Here is a 16,688-nt window from a genome sequence, read left to right as displayed (position 1 = left end):
TTTTTCCCCAGTAATGTTTGTAGAGCTGAGTCTACAGTTTACTCTAAAAGCTGTTCAACTTTAATTATTTTTAAAACTTTCTTTACATACTGCTCTTTTCAACATGATATTCATTTTTATCCTACTTAGCAGTAAGTGATGGTCACTTCCTCTGTACACGCTTATATCTTGAACCAGCATGAAAATATCCCTATTAACAATGATAGTCAAGGAGGCTCTTGTGTCTTCTCTCCACACGAACTTCAACACATGTTTATGTTGGAAGATGGTGTTAGTAATGACTAGTCCATATCCTGAGCAGAAATCCAGCAGATATTTAGTGTTATTATTTTTTTAAAAATAAAATAAAATAAAATAAATAAATAAAAACCATTCCAAAAATTGTATTGTACTGAGATTTCACTGATTTTAACTACCACTATGAACAGATTAGTTTGCAAGTAAATTCTACTAGCTAATAAAAAAAAAATGTTTAAAAGTATGAAAAAGGTAGTAACTTATGGTACATTTGGTACTATAGGTAAGAATAATCTGGGAATCCTACTCATGGGAGACAAACCATTTCAGACCTCTGATAAGCAAAATGGTGATCCCATACCAACCAATTTAACTACTACTACCACTTAAGGACATTCATAAACATTGCATCTAAAGCAGGATTCAAACCCACAGCATGATGGCTGAAGAAACAGAAGGGCTGTCAAACATAGTAAAGCCAAAGTAAATTAAAATACTGTTTACTTTTATATTTATGTAAAAAGAAGTCTTGAAATCTTCTTTCTTACCTGGGGCATTCTGTATATATGATCGTTGTCTGTGTCTGGTGATTTCAACATCCTTTCTCTAGGGCTTGTGGTTTCATCTGATATCTCAGGAAAGTCTATAAAAACCAAATAAAATATTAAAGCTAATAAGCTAAACACTTTGGAATTTAAAAATGCAAGTTTTTAAAAGGATGGAAAGGAAAGTATATCTAATCATTTTTCGAAATTTTATGCAATTAATATACAACACTGAGGAATTAAAAAAAAAAAAATGTTAGTTTAGCAATTCCTGTATTTCATCAGAGAGATTTCCTATGGTATGTACCAAAAAGATATTCAAAACAGCTTCTCCCCACCATCCCATTTGTAACTATCATGGTTATGTTACCTTGGCTAGTATATTTTTACTGATCATGCTGAACTCTAATATTATAAATTGTTCACTTCTAGACCAATTCTTTGGTATGTAATATGTCAGCTGCTACTTCTTTCTGAGCTAGCAAAATTCAATAAATTTCCTAAGCTACTCTTGACATACCATGAAATAAACTAAGACCCATTCCTTACCTGTTGGGAAAATGAAACACTGATTCTTAAAACATAATTTTAATCCACAATTAACAATATGTACTTAATTAAAGAAACTGTTAATTAATATCTGCTGTCATTTCACATTTGTGAAAATAATATGTTTGCAAATAAATACACAAATAAATACAGCTGTGAAAATAAATTTTCACAAATAAAGATATTTCTTAATCCTTCCCTCGTTTACTTTTTATGGTGTCGAGGGTTTCTATTTTCATAACTGCAACCATAACTCAAGGATCAGGTGATTGGCCCTATGCCTCACGGTATATCCTATGTCTGTAGATGCATGTGTTCATGGGCCGGTTCTACCTCTGTATGAGACTGGCTAAATCACCTTTGGTTGAAAGAGACCAGATAAAGGGTGACTGGGTTCAATTCCTCACATCACTGACGGGAATTAAACCCAGATCTTTCCAACAAAAGGGCTTCATCAATACTTGAGCTATGGAGGCTCTTCCTAAATATTTGATTGAGTTAATAGTAATTTTTTCCCCCACTTTCCCACCTTATATTACACAAGTGAAAACAAACAAAAGTATTCACATGAAATGAGGCTCTTACTTAATATTTAATTCAGTTAGTAATTTTTAATAGTAATAGTAATTTTTCCCCACTTTCCCACCTTACATTACCCAAGTGTAAACAAAATAAAGTATTCACATGAAATATCTATTCCTCACTCTTTTCTAAGAGCATATATAATGCTATGCATTATAGTGTTAGTATTGATTTGGATAGTGACTCTCACCACAGTGAAAACATCATGCTATCCATTATGGGATATAAAGCATCTTGATGTGAAGCCAATGGTTCTTGATGCACATGTAGCACAGCAGTGAAAATATGTCACGAGCAATTTGTTTGTACACACTGATAAAATAACGATGAAAACAAGAATAGAATGTCTTGTCAATCATATGTAATGAAACCTGTGGGATGCCAATGTAAAGAAAAATTTAAACCACATTCATACTCAAAGTAAGTTACAGATATTTCATTACATTCTCATAGAGCATCCTCAGCATGAAGATGAAATAGAAATCTGAATGTAACAGATTATAAAAAAATATTTTATTATTTTATGTGACACCTCCAAGGAGTTCAAAGACTCATCGAGGGAGGGCACTTACTCTACATCTACTCTACAATCTGTCTCCACTACTCAATCCACCAACTACAGTGAACTGCAACTATCATCATCATCTACACCAATGACATCTACTTCTTTCGTTGATTATAAAAAAATGTGCCCTAACAATGATGAAATCTCATATTATCACGTATAGTCCTCCAGGGAGTCATCAAAGAAGGACAATTTTAGTCATTACACTTAAATACCGATCATATCAGTCCTTGAAGACATTCACACAGCTAATAATAACCCATTTCACATACACATGCCATGAAAAGAATCTTAATTTTACATGCTTCTTAGCAAACCCTTTGCCAGTTTAAAAAAAAGAGAGAGTTCTGCCTAAACCAGCATAAGATGAAAAATTTCAATTGTATCCATGTCGTAAGTTATTATTTTACTGATATCTCTATAGAGGCCGGAGACTCATACTAACTTTTACACACCCAAACCCTATCATACTGCTCTTTAAACTCATTCAATGTCAGGGCATTCACAGCTAATTCTGGCAATCCATTCCACTCATTCACCACTCTTCAGGCAAAAAATCTAGTCCACAGACCTTTACTAACCATACTTTTACACAATTTTCACAGATGACACCTTGTTCTCTGACTATATATCATATATTGAAAAATTTCCTTTGTGTCAATCTTATAAACCCCTTTCAATATCTTATAAGTGTATCGAGACCTCTCTTTTCTGCCAATCAACTAAACTTTGCAACCCACACACTTTCAACCTATCCTCAGAGGAGCCTTCCACAGACCTGTCACCAACTTGGTCACTCGTCTCTGAATCCTCTCTACCACCTCCTGATCCATAAGAAAGAGAGGTTACCAAATCTGTACATAGTAGTCAAAATCCAGCTGAATTCCTTATAAAAATGAATAAAATAACCTCTGTATCTTTACTTGTTAGTGTGTGTTCAATGTCCAAGTAATCCTTTGGGCTATTTTACCACTTTTTGAAATATGACCTCTGAACTTCAACTCTCTGTCCACCGTTACTTCCATGTCCCTAGCCTCATTAATTTCCTGAAACAATCCAATACTATCAATGTGATAGTATGCAACCTTTATAACCCAAAGTGCATAATTCTGAATGTTGCAACATTAAACTGATGACCATTATCCTTCACTCATGATGCCAATTTATTTAAATCATCCTGCAGGATATCAACATTACCTTTATCAACTATTGCCCTTCACAGTTTTGCATTATGAACAAACAACTGAATATTCTCCCCACCCCCCCCTCTTTAAATATTTTCCTATACCACTGATATACAAATTAAAGAACAGTGGCCCTAATACAGAACACTGAGGTACTCCATTAGTCACTCTTATTTTCCTAGATTCTACCCCACCATATACTACTCTCTGGTGTTTGTCTGTCAGTCACCTCCTATCCATGCTACCAGCACCATAACTATTCTCATTTGCTATGTCCACCATGGAGTTCTGGTTTTTTCTATCCTTGCAGACAATCTCACCACTTGCCTCTCTGGCTGAATCAATCAATGTTTTCTTCAGGGCTTGCCAATGAATCTCCAATGTTTGGTTCCTGTTTGCAAACTCTTTCATTTTTTTTTTTAAATAAAAAGTGAAAAAACTACAGTTCAACATCTGAGAGCTGTTCCAACTTTTATTTGTTTAAAACTTTCTTACATGGTCTTCTTTTCAAGTAAAACTAAGACAATATAATAACATATGTGAATAATAATAAACATAAGAGTTACTACAGGAATTTAATTTGTAATTTCTCAAGACCAGAAACATCCAGGGAGTCAGGAACTCATCAGGGGAGTCCACATATCACCCACACCAGATGACATACTTTTCTTGAATTCATTCAAGCTGTCTGCACTTAAACACCTCCAAAAGCAAGCCATTCCAATCACACAAACACCACTCTAACAGAAAAATCTTGCTGTCCTTCCCCGTTGCTTCTTGGCTGCATTCATCCTCAAATTTCATGGATGCACTCTTGTTTCTCCCCACTCTTCATAAAATGTAAAATTCCATCCACTAATATCCTATAATGTCCATCTTATGTCTGGAGATCTCTATCATACCATCTTTCATTCTCCTGTTGCTAGCATCTGTAGTTACACAAATTCTCAGTCTGTCCTCATAATCTATGATCCTAATATCATCTTTAACACTTTTTTTTTAACACTTTCATTGCCAAGCAGAAAATTGAAATTTCGTGTGGTGGCCAAATTTTTTTTATTTTTTTATTTAGTTTTTATTGTGCTCAAAATAAGTTAAATATATTATTTATATGCTTTTGTTATTATGTACATAGGATTTCATCATCATCATCAAATTCCTGCCATGTACCCTCAAGGGGTGTACAGGATATGACAGTACTACATGAAAAAATTACATCATTACTAACTTTCTATCTACAATTTTCCTCCAAATCAGTCTGTTACTTGTCAAGACTCCAACATTATCAGATTTTATATTTCTATCGTCTAAGGCACTTTGTACCGTATCAATCCAACTATATCTTGGTCTTCCTCTGGGTCGTTTTCCTGCCAACCTGGCAGTGAACACTTGTTTTGCTAATCTTTCCTCTCCCATTCTATTTAAGTGACCATACCACCTGAGATTAGCTCTGCTAACGCATTCCTGGATGCTGACAATGTCAAGTTATTTCATAATATCCTAATTTTTAATATGATATTGCCATTGATGCCATCTGTTCACGCCTCTAATCTTTCTCAGGACTCTCATATCTGCGGTCTCTAGTCTTTGGTCAAGTGTTTTACTTCTGACCCAGCTCTCAGATCCATAAGTTAAAACTGGTTTGAACACTGTCTTGTATACAGCTAATTTAGTGTTCCGACTAATTTCTTTCTTTGCTGATTCTGTTGTCTATTTCTATATTTAATTTACCATCTTCAGTAAAAATCGTGCCTAAGTAGCTGAAATGTTTTACTTGTTCCACAGGTTCTCCATTCACAACACAGTTGACATTTTCCATGATTCTACCTATTTTCATTGTCTTTGTCTTTTTATTGCTGACCTTCATACCATATCTATTACAACAGCTATTCAATTTGGTCAGAGAATCTTGCAAACTTGTAGCGGATTTATTTAGAAGTATAACATCATCCGCATAAAGAAAAGAGCTGACATTAACATCTCCAATTTTGATATCAGGTTTAATACCACATTCCTTCATAATGTGATCCATATAGATAATGAATAACAGAGGGGATAATGTACATCCTTGTCTCACACCAGATTTAACATTAAACCATCTTCCTGTACTTCCTTCAATTCTAACTGCTGACTTACAACTCAAATAAAGACTAAGTATTGCTTGATATAATGCCCTATTGACACCATATAACTGCAGCGTATTGAATAGCTTCTCTTGGCACCTTGTCATATGCCTTTTCCAAATCAACAAAACTTAAATACAGATCTTTGTTGTATTCCCATGCTTTCTCAACTATTTGTCGTAAAGTGAAGATCTGATCCTGACAGCCTCTATTTGGCCTGAATCCAGCTTGTTCTTCACCAAGCTTTTCTTCCACAATTCTTCTCAACCGTTTCTCAAGTATAATTGCATAGATCTTGCCAGGAACACTCAGTAGGGAAATACCTCTGTAATTCTCACATTCAGTTTTATTTTCCTTTTTATATATGGGTACTATTGCAGCTCTACTCCAATCATCAGGAATTCGTCCCTCTGTCCAGGCTTTCTGAACTATGCAGTGCAGCCACTGTAAGACTTTTATACCACCATACTTCAGCATTTCTGGTCAAATATCATCTACTCCTGCTGCCTTTCCACATTTCAAGCCTTTGATGGCTTTTTCTACTTCAAGTATGGATATGTATTCCTGACTGCATGCCTGGTCAGTGTTTTTTATCACTGTGCTGTCATCACTGCTTGTTTCATTTAGCAGTTTTTCAAAGTAATTACTCCATACTTCAAGGATATCTTTTTCTCCCGTTTTCATGTCACCTTTATCATCTCTAACTCCTTTTACAGCACTCTTTCCTCCATTCCTAAGCTTCTTCAACAACCTCCAGAATATTTTGCCACCTTCTTGATATTTATTACTATATTCTTGCCAAAGTCCTCCCATGACTTTTGTTTAGCTAGTTTTACATGCTGTTTAGCTTTCTTACATTTGTCTGTGTATTCTGTAAGAGTAAAAGCTGACTTATTTGCCAGGAACTTTTGATATGCTTTCTTCTTTTCCTTCACTGCCTCTTTAACTTCCTGTGTCCACCAGGGAGTTCTGATTTTTTTATCCTTGCACACAACCTCACCACAAGCCTCTCTGGCAGAATCAATCAATGTTTTCTTCAGAGTTTGCCACTGAATCTCCAAGGTTTGATTCCTGTTCTCAAACTCTTTCATTTTCTTTTCAATAATCTTTCTGTATTTTAGTCTACAGTTCACATCTGAGAGCTGCTCAACTTTTATTTGCTTTAAAACTTTCTTACATGTTATTCTTTTCAATATGAAATTCAATTTTATCCTGCTCAAGACTAAATAGTGATCACTTCCAATTTCAAATCCTCTGTAGACTCTGATGTCCTGCACCAGGGAGAAATCATCACTATCAACAATAACATAGTCAATGAGACTTTTCTTATTCCTAGCCTCTTCTCTCCATGTGAATTTGTGCACATTTTTATGTTGGAACATGGTGTTAGTAATAACCAGTCCATGTCCTGAGCAGAAATCCAACAGATATTTGCCATTATTATTAGCTTTGCTCTTTTCTCCAAATTTTCCCAAAATATTTTTGTATGTCTCACAATCATTTCCTACTCTGCTATTTAGATCCCCAACAAGGACCAACTTTTCCTTTTTCATTGTGTCAGTTGCTTTTTCTAAAGCCTCAAAAAATTCCTCTACCTTAGTAGAGCCTTCTGTGGGACCATAGGCACAAATAAGTCTCATTGTCCAGTTCCCCATTCTCATATTTGCCCACATTACTCTACTTGAGACTGACTGCCATTCAAGAAGATTAGCCTCATATTTTGTGTTGAATACTATGGCTACTCCTTTTCCTTGATTGTCATTGCCTGAATATAACATTTTGTATTTATTGCTCAGAAAGATCTCTCCAGTTTTGGTCTTTTTTGTTTCAGTCACCCCTATTATGTCGATCTGGTACTTATCTAATTCCTCAGCTAGCTCCATTTCTTTGCCATTCAGGCTTCTTATGTTGATAGTACCGATCTTTAACTCTGGTGATGTTGAGTTGGGGTTTGTTTTCAGATTTGTTCCAGTATCTGACTTTTCGCTGTTTGCCCTGGTTCCCTGGCGAAAACAACGGGGGCCTTGTTTAACCGGGTGATGCCCCAGCCGGCATGAAATTTTGTCATGTTGTACCATCATTTTTTATTTTGGTTTAACCAATAAGAATACAATTTGGTCGGCTAAATCCCAAATTGCCAGCCCATCCTCGTTCGTTCAGTATCAAAGTAGATACCCAACAGGGTGCACCACGAGAAGGTAAGGATTGGACATTAGTTCAGAAGCCCTGGTCGGTTCTCCGCATTCCTTTTAAAAGCTATGTGGAGGTCTCCTCTCAGTTATACAGCTTTGACCCTATTACGCGATATGTAATTCGGTCAAATAAGTTATATATTTTACAAATAAAAAACATTTAAATATAATAATTATAACTTTAATTATCAGTCTTTTATAATCACATAGAATTTTTAAAAATAACATACAAATAGAAAAAAATAATTATCGAAAATCAACATTTATAGGTAACTTGCTAAAAAAAAAAAACAATACTCAAAATAAATAAAAAGCAAACTTCAAGCACACTAAATTAACGAATAACTAAACAAAATCGTCACGTCGTCGCCTTGTCGGAACGCCGCCACTGTGCGCACTGGCTAACATAAACAATAGACAATGGCTGGCGGCCATCCCCACTCCACGAAAGTCGATCCCTTCCCTAGTGGCCAATATAAATATTACGCGCCGTTTTGCTGTGTGGCCACTATACTATTCCGCGTAGAAACTTGATAGTGACGTCCACGCGATAACGCGTGATCTGCCGCCAGGTGGGGACTTGTATCACGCGATATCGCGTGATTGGCAATGAGCGCGTTTTCACATTCCTTTTCACTCTATCCAATCTGGAGAGGATGCAAAGGAGTAAAGAGTATAAGTCTTAACCAGGAAACCAGATCTGCACACAGTACTCCAGGTGATGTCATATCAAGGCTTGTAAAGAGACAAAATGACTTTCTTACCCTTACATGCCAGTGTTCATTTCAGCATTGCAATTATCTTCTTGAGATGTATTTGAATTTTTGGCATATAATCGCTAAACTTCACTGGATATCTCATCACACCAAAGTATATAACTTTAAACTCAGAGTAATTTTCATATACCCAAAATTCCAACCTATTCAAATCATTCCAGAAGTGCTGAATGTCAGTCACATAACTAATTACCCCTATCTTTGCATCATCTGTGAAGAGTTATGTTTCCATCAACTTGGGTATTGTGTTCAAAATAATGAAAGGGAATATCAATACATGCAAGGAGAGGTTTTTATGTAAGTTTTAAGATGGAATGCAAAATATGAACAGCAAAAACCTAGAAGAAATATTAATACATGCTTTATCAGTATGAAAGTTTCAAAAATTAATACAAAATCTTACCAGTTGGGCTGGATGGAACAAAATCATGTACAAATAAATTCTGAAATACTGTTTCCATTCTTTTCAGTATTTCAAAAGGTTCTAGAATTAAAGAATCTGATGGGAAAAATCCAGAATCAGGAGGAAAATGTGGATCTTCTTCTGAAGTATCTAAAAACGATGGTTCTTGGAATGGATCATGTGCTCTATATTTATTATAAAAAAAATAAAATACGAGTTAAGAAATTAAATTTAGAATCACAGTTTAATAATTCAACAATAAATCAATTAAACTGATCGAATCAAAATGCATTACTAGATCATTTCCAGAAATTTAAAAAATATAATGCATCATGGGGTTATTTCCAGAAATTCTAATTTAAAATATATTTTGGTCAAATCACCAGTTTTAAGCTTTTCAATTAATTTCTTTTATTTTTTACATAAACCAATTATAAAGTGAAATAATTCTACATTATTAAACTATTATCATTCTATATTCTGTAAGTAAAGTCGCTGTATTCCACCTTCAAGAAAGTGAAAGATATAAGCATGAAATACTTTCGAAAAACTAATTTGCAGTCAGTTATTATTCCACTTTATAAGTTGAGTGTTTAATCATATTTTCATGCTTATTTATTTAATACCTTTCATTTACTTGTATCCAAGTTTGGCTAATGAAACAAAAAGTCACCAGTAGCTTAGTCAGAACTGATGATATAATTGATGATTTTATCCTGGTTTTTTTCTGACCTTTGGACAGGATAAAATCCCCTTTAGGATATGAAAAACTTTTGTAAAAGCTGAAATTTCAAATAGTCATATACAAAGATGACAAGCAAGCTCATTTTGGGGATAAAAAACCTAAGTGGCCAAAAAAGAAATGTGGCTATTATCTAGCAAAACAGGCACAAACTAGCTAAACAACATGCAATTAACAGACATGATATGATACTTCATAAACAGTTATTGCTGCAATACCAACAAAACTAATACAAAACAAAAAGGTAAGAAAATAATATGTTGGACTAAACAAAACACGGAATCATCACATATTTTATACAATTCATATATATTAATAAATGTAAATTAAATGAAATTCAGTTCCCATATATTTAATATCCTTAGTCTAACTAGGAGTATAAGGACTGAACATCACATCATGCAAACAAAAGCAGCAAATTTTTTATAAAATATACTGAAATGGAACTCCCACTATCTCATAAAACCTTTACCAAGTTTTTTTTTTTCAAAAAGAGTTAAATTTTCATCAGTAGTAAATACACTCAGGTCTCTTTTTATGCGGATTTGAAGTTATGCAGTATAGTATGCCCACAGATACGAGACCTTTTGACACTTCTGCACATCAACAGAAGAAGAATCCATTTCGATAATAGGGTAATCCAGCGTTTCCCAAACTTTTCCTACGACGGAACACATCACAAATCCTGAAATTTTCATGGAACACCTTGGTTATTTTGTAATATATTAATTAATTGTTAATTTAGCTGATTTATTATTATTAATTAATAATTGATCATTAATTATTAATTAATTAAACATCAATTAAACATAAGCATCATTAAATTAATTTGTGCTGATTTTCATTGACATATCCGATTCTGATCACCAAAAATTTATAATATTATTATAAGTACTTACGAGTGAATGCAAACTTTTTTCTCCTGTGTGCTGATAGTTTCCCCCTCCCTTTGTACATCCTGGAGATTGCTTTTTATTCTGGAGGTGGATGAATAACTATCTGCTGCGTCTCAAACACCTTCAATAAGAGATTTTAAAGTTTTATTAATTGTCGACAATGCACCAAGTCATCCGCATTTAGAACATCCAAATGTCCAGATAGTGTTTTTTCGACCCAATACAGCAAGCATTATTCAGCCATTAGATCAAGGCATAATTGCTACTTTTAAAAAATATTACGATTATCAATTTATATTGGATAAATTAGAAAATGAATCATTAACAGTAACTGACGTTTGGGGAAAATTTTCTATTTTGGACTGCTTAAATCATGTTGCATCTGCTATCGCTGAAATAAGACCACAAACTTTAAATGCCTGCTGGAAAGCAGCTTGGCCTGGATGTGTTGCAAACAGTGCAACCATCTACATTATCAGCTGAAATCATTACTTTGCCACATGAAATTGGTGGGGAAGGTTTTGATACATTTAGCCAGAACGATGTAGACGAATTGCTTGTGGATAATGCCTTAAGTGATGATGATATTATTGGATATCGATTAACTTTAGATATCGTCGAAGATCCATAAAACGATAGTGAAGCGGAAGAAAAACCAGTCCCCCTTCACTGCAAATATAATTCGAGAAGGTCTTGAACTGTGCAATAAATTGGAAAATCGTTTTCTTGTTAATGACACAAATTCTGAACAAGCCTTTAAATTCCAATGTGAGCTGAAGAACTGTATGTCTGGATATCGCGAGCTGTATAAAAAATTAGTGAAATCATCATCGCAAAGTTTAATCACTGATTACATTGTCACAAGAAAAATATCAACACAGAACGAGGGTGAAGCTAATTCTGTTTGTGAAGAACCATTGCCTTTACCATACAGATCTGATGCACTGACTATCTCTTCTGGTGATGAAAGTGATTTTGCACCAGTTTGCAAACGTTGTTGAATATTGTCTAATAGCGATGATAATTCTGATGATAAAATGTAAAAAAAAAATTGTTACTTTTCAATAAAATTAAATGAATAAAGCTTTAAAACAAACTTAGGCATTCTTATTTTCCTGAATTTTCATAAACTTTTTTCATGCGATTTTAGGTTTATTTTAATTCATTGCCTCGGTTTTAAGCAGTTTTAGAAAATTATGGAACGCATCCCTAATTTTTCAACGTAAGTTAGGCCTTTTTGTGCGATTTTTTATATGTGGTTTTCTATGGAACGTATCTACTGCATAAAAAGAGACCTGACTGTACTCTCTATAACAGGTTTTCAAACTCCACCATAGTTATCTTGGGCTCTATGAGGCAATTTTAGAATATTCTTTGTTTTTCCACACTATAAAATAGCATCAGTAATTAAGATTGCACATTTTTTTGAAATCTGAATAACTGCCAAAGGCATAGCCAGAACGTTATTTTTCTATTTGTTTTTATACTATGAAGTATAAAACAAAAGGAAAATGTCATTTTTTGCATGCTAGTAACCAGAATGCAATAACACTATCTATGGGCTCTGCAGAGCACAGTTTGAAAAACTTGCTAGTAGATATGGCAATGTGAATGCATCATGTGGTTTTCAGGTTCCAGGGATCATTCGGTCTAAAAAGTTTGGAAATTCCCTGCTCTATAACATGGCCTGTTATCTGACTTAACTGTTGTTTACAATATGATGGTTTAACATGCTGGTAGTTATTTAAATGGTACATCACTGTCATATACATCTGTAAACGTTTTTGCTGAAGTGAGTCTTCATCACGTCATCTCTATATTTCTCTCTCACACAAGGAGGGGTAAAAATCATTTAAACATTATGGTAATTTTTATTGTTTTTCTGCTATTAGTAATATAAAATATCTCTTCCACTAAATTATCATTTAAAATCATGTTGAAAATAAAAGTGATTCAGTTATAATAATAAATGGGAAAGAAATAAACATAATTCCAATTATTTTCCTAAATATGGAATTATAATGAGAAATCATTTAGAGGATTTGAAATAGGAAGTGATCACCATTTTATTTTAAGCAGGATAAAAATGAATACATTTTGAAAAAAAAAAAAAAAAATGTTAGAAAGTTTTAAGAATCAAAGTCAGCATCTATATGCTCAAATAAACAAATGTCATTCAAGAAAAAATTTCAAAACAAGAAACCAAACCTTGGAGACTCACTGGAAGAATGAAGCTGGTGAAAACAATGACTGCTTCAGCAAAGGAGACATGTGGTAAAGTTGTCTGCAATGATAGGACAATCACAACTCCAAGGTGGAGCAGAGCAGTCATCAAAAAGAAGAAAGCATATTGAAAGTTCTTATTAAGTCATCTAGATACCCTAGGAGAATACAAAAAATAAGCTAAACATACAAGTAGCTAAACAAGTCATGGGAAGATTTGGTAAGAACAGAAGATAAATATTAGGAAGATGGCAAAATGTTCTGGATTATTCAATAATATTCAAAATAAGAAAAAAAAGTAGTGTAAAAGGAGTCAGAGATGAAAAAAGTGACATGAAACTGAAATAAAAGATTCTAGATATGGAGTAATTACTTCTTTTCTTCAGGAATTACACATCTGCTTGTTCCAGCTTCACTGGTCTTTCCTCTCTCTTTCGCTTTGGTATATATTTATCCACCTCTTATGATAGCTGATATCTTTCCATCCTAAATAATTTTTTCCCCATTTCTCTCTATATTCCTTGATTTTTCATTTACATTGTAAACAACTAGCTCTTTTGTCTTCATTTTTTATGTAGTCCAATTTTGTACATCCTTTAATTGCGTGTATTTTACTTCCATCTTTCTTTTTAGCAGTCCATATTTCTTCTGAACCATAAAATATAGAGTAAGAGTGACCATTACTTTATAAAATTTTAAATGAGTTTCTCATCTTGTGTTTTTATTCAGTGTCCTTTTAATTGTTGCATAGGTTTTCTGAAATTTCTTTTATTTTTTTCATCTATATCTTTAAGATATGTTATAATAAATAAATTTTGTCAGCTGTTCTATTATTTTATTTCTATGACCATTTTTGATCTGACATGATCTCAACCTTTAAATGCCACAACTTGTTTTATTTTGTGAAATTTTTAAATTGTACTGTTGGTTTATTTTGTTCAATTCATAAACTTTTCAAAGATCATCTTCCTCGTCTTGTAATATAATTTGAGCATCTGCATACAGCATTGTACTGTTAACAGTTCTTCTGTTTAACTGGATACCTTTTTGTTGTTTCCATACTTTAATAATTTGATCAATATATATATATATATATATATATTGAATAGAGTTGAAGATAAGATGCATCCCTGTCTGACACACTGATTAATTTTAATTTCATTTGCTAATTTATTACCTAACTGACTGTATTTTTGTATAGCTTGTACCAAATGTAATGAATATCCTTGTTTTTTTTCCATTATATTCCATAATTTTTCTCTATGTATTTTATCAAAAGCTTTCTCATCATCTATAAAGGTCATATGAGTCTCTAAATTAAATTCATCTTTCTTTCTTTCTTTCATTAATTTGTTTTAAAACATAAATATTGTCTATACATGATCTTCCATGTCTGAAACCATTATTTGAACATCAATATAATTTGAACATCTGCATACAGCATTGTACTGTTAACAGTTCTTCTGTTTAACTGGATACCTTGTTTTGTTTTTTCCATACTTTAATAATTTGATCAATATATATATATATATATTGAATAGAGTTGAAGATAAGATGCATCCCTGTCTGACACACTGATTAATTTTAATTTCATTTGCTAATTTATTACCTAACTGACTGTATTTTTGTATAGCTTGTACCAAATGTGATGAATATCCTTGTTTTTTTTTTCCCATTATATTCCATAATTTTTCTCTGTGTATTTTATAAAAAGCTTTCTCATCATCTATAAAGGCCATATCTCTAAATTAAATTCATCTTTCTTTCTTTCATTAATTTGTTTTAAAACATAAATATTGTCTATACATGATCTTCCATGTCTGAAACCATTTTGTTCTTCTGAGAATAGATTGTTTGCAATAGTTCTAAGCCTTTTATTCAGGAATTGCCTGTAAATTTTGTAACCCACATTTAATAAACTTATTCCTCTGTAATTTCCACAATCATCTCTGTTTCCTTTTTTAAATATATAACTTAGCTTTTCACTAATCTGATGGAACCTCACATTTCTTCCAACAGTTATTTATTAACTTTAAGAATCTGTGATATAAATATTCTCTGGTATATTTCTAATGCCATCTAATCCAGTTAATTTTCTATTTTTTGATACCTTTATTATTTCTTTTAGTTCTTCTCATTTTGCTGGTTCTATATCAGTACTGATTCCATTATTCTTATTTTCTGTTATTAAATTTCAGTCATGCCATAAATTCTTATAATACTCGAGCCATTGTTTCTCTTGTAGTATTTTGATTTGTGCTGTATCTCTTTCCTCATTGTTTAATTTCCTTAATATTTTGTAGGCTATGTCTTGTCTTTATGTATGTCTTCTGTTTTATTAATAAATCTGTCCCAACAATCTTGGTCATCTTTCTATACTATGGATTTAGTTACATTTTTTTGTTTATATATATATATATAATATTTATATATTTTTGTGGCATGTGGTGCTTGTGCCACGTATGCACCCCGGCAGTTAGATATGTGGCAGGTGAGAGATTGGGCGTGTATGCATGCGAAAAATGAGAAGTTTGTGATTTAGACATTAGTATAATGGACCTCAGCAGCGTTACATCAGAAGCAGGTGAATACCAATCAAGAGAGACAAGTAGCATGATCAAGGCTGAGGATAATGAGCAGAATGTGAATGAAAAATTGAAAGTAGAGAGTATAGCGAGTTTGAAACAGCATGAAATTTTCGATGATAGTGCTAACTGCAAGGATGAATATCGAGAAGAGTAGGCAGCTTGCAGAGAGAGAGAGAGAGAGAGAGAGAGAGATGAGTGGAAGGAAGAAGTTGAATGTTTCAGGAATGAGATGAGAAGCTTGAAGGATGAGATTAGGTGACTGGAAACAATGAATGCAAAGCAAATCAGAGGAGTGAGAGAAGGAAAGGGAAAGAATGTGAGAATCAGTAAAAGAGAAACAATGAAAAAAAATGCAAGAGAGTGCTGGAAACAGGGATGAAGTTAGTGGAACAAAGAAAGAAAGAAAGAAAGAAAAAAAAAAAATGTTAAAGAGAGAGTTTCTTCCTTGCAGGTGAGCAAGGAAGAAACAGAGTGGCAAGAGGTGTGAAGTATGGAGATGGATGATCCGTGTTGTGCAAGATAGAATGCCTGAGGAGTGTTTGACTGGAGGAACAATAGACAGTGTGACTATGGTAATTACGTGAGATGAAAAGGTGGATGAGATGATTGTGATGGTGGGCACAAATGACTTGAGAGACAGTGTGACTAGGGTGGCAAGAAATTTGTGGTTCATGATTGAGGTTGTATGGAAAAAGACAGAGAGGGAAAATAGTGTGTTGCTCAGGTATAATACAGAGCTGAAGAGATGAGCATCAATAATGAATAGTATAATAGCCAGAATGTGTTGAAAGAGAGGCGTGGAATACGTGGATACTTGGAGGGCATTCACGGACAGAAATGAACTGTATGCACGAGATGGCTTGTATTTGAATGAGGAAGGATGTAGGCATCTGGAGAGAATGTTGTTCTCTGAACAAGTCAGTGTGTCAATGCAGGAAAATTCGAATTATAAGGGTGGATGGTAGCAGGGATGGCCTCTTATGGGATCAGGTGCTGGTGAAGGGGGGCGGAATACATCGGGTAATAATAAATTCAGTGTAGTCTGGAGGGGATAATGACATGTACAAAAACATACACAAACAT

The 16,688-nt window shown here is 33.6% G+C and overlaps 1 protein-coding gene across 1 annotated transcript in view; it reads right to left on the bottom strand.

Annotated features, from left to right (window-relative positions):
• LOC150108603 (HCLS1-associated protein X-1-like) overlaps positions 1 to 16,688 on the bottom strand; it is a 116,547-nt gene that overhangs the window by 97,658 nt on the left and 2,201 nt on the right. Inside the window, exons 2-3 of the mRNA XM_090416053.1 lie at positions 9,157 to 9,341; positions 786 to 880 (exon numbers count right to left, since the gene is read on the bottom strand). Coding sequence (XP_090272179.1) covers positions 786 to 880; positions 9,157 to 9,341 — 280 coding nt within the window. The remainder of the gene's footprint in view (positions 1 to 785; positions 881 to 9,156; positions 9,342 to 16,688) is intronic.

Source organism: Typopeltis vanoorti, chromosome 3 (assembly GCF_054136105.1).
Source record: "Typopeltis vanoorti isolate ZY-2024b chromosome 3, IOZ_Tvanoo_1.0, whole genome shotgun sequence".
Classification (NCBI taxonomy): domain Eukaryota; kingdom Metazoa; phylum Arthropoda; class Arachnida; order Uropygi; family Thelyphonidae; genus Typopeltis; species Typopeltis vanoorti.
Note: the sequence above shows the minus strand (reverse complement) of the source record. Positions and strands in the feature narration are given on the sequence as shown.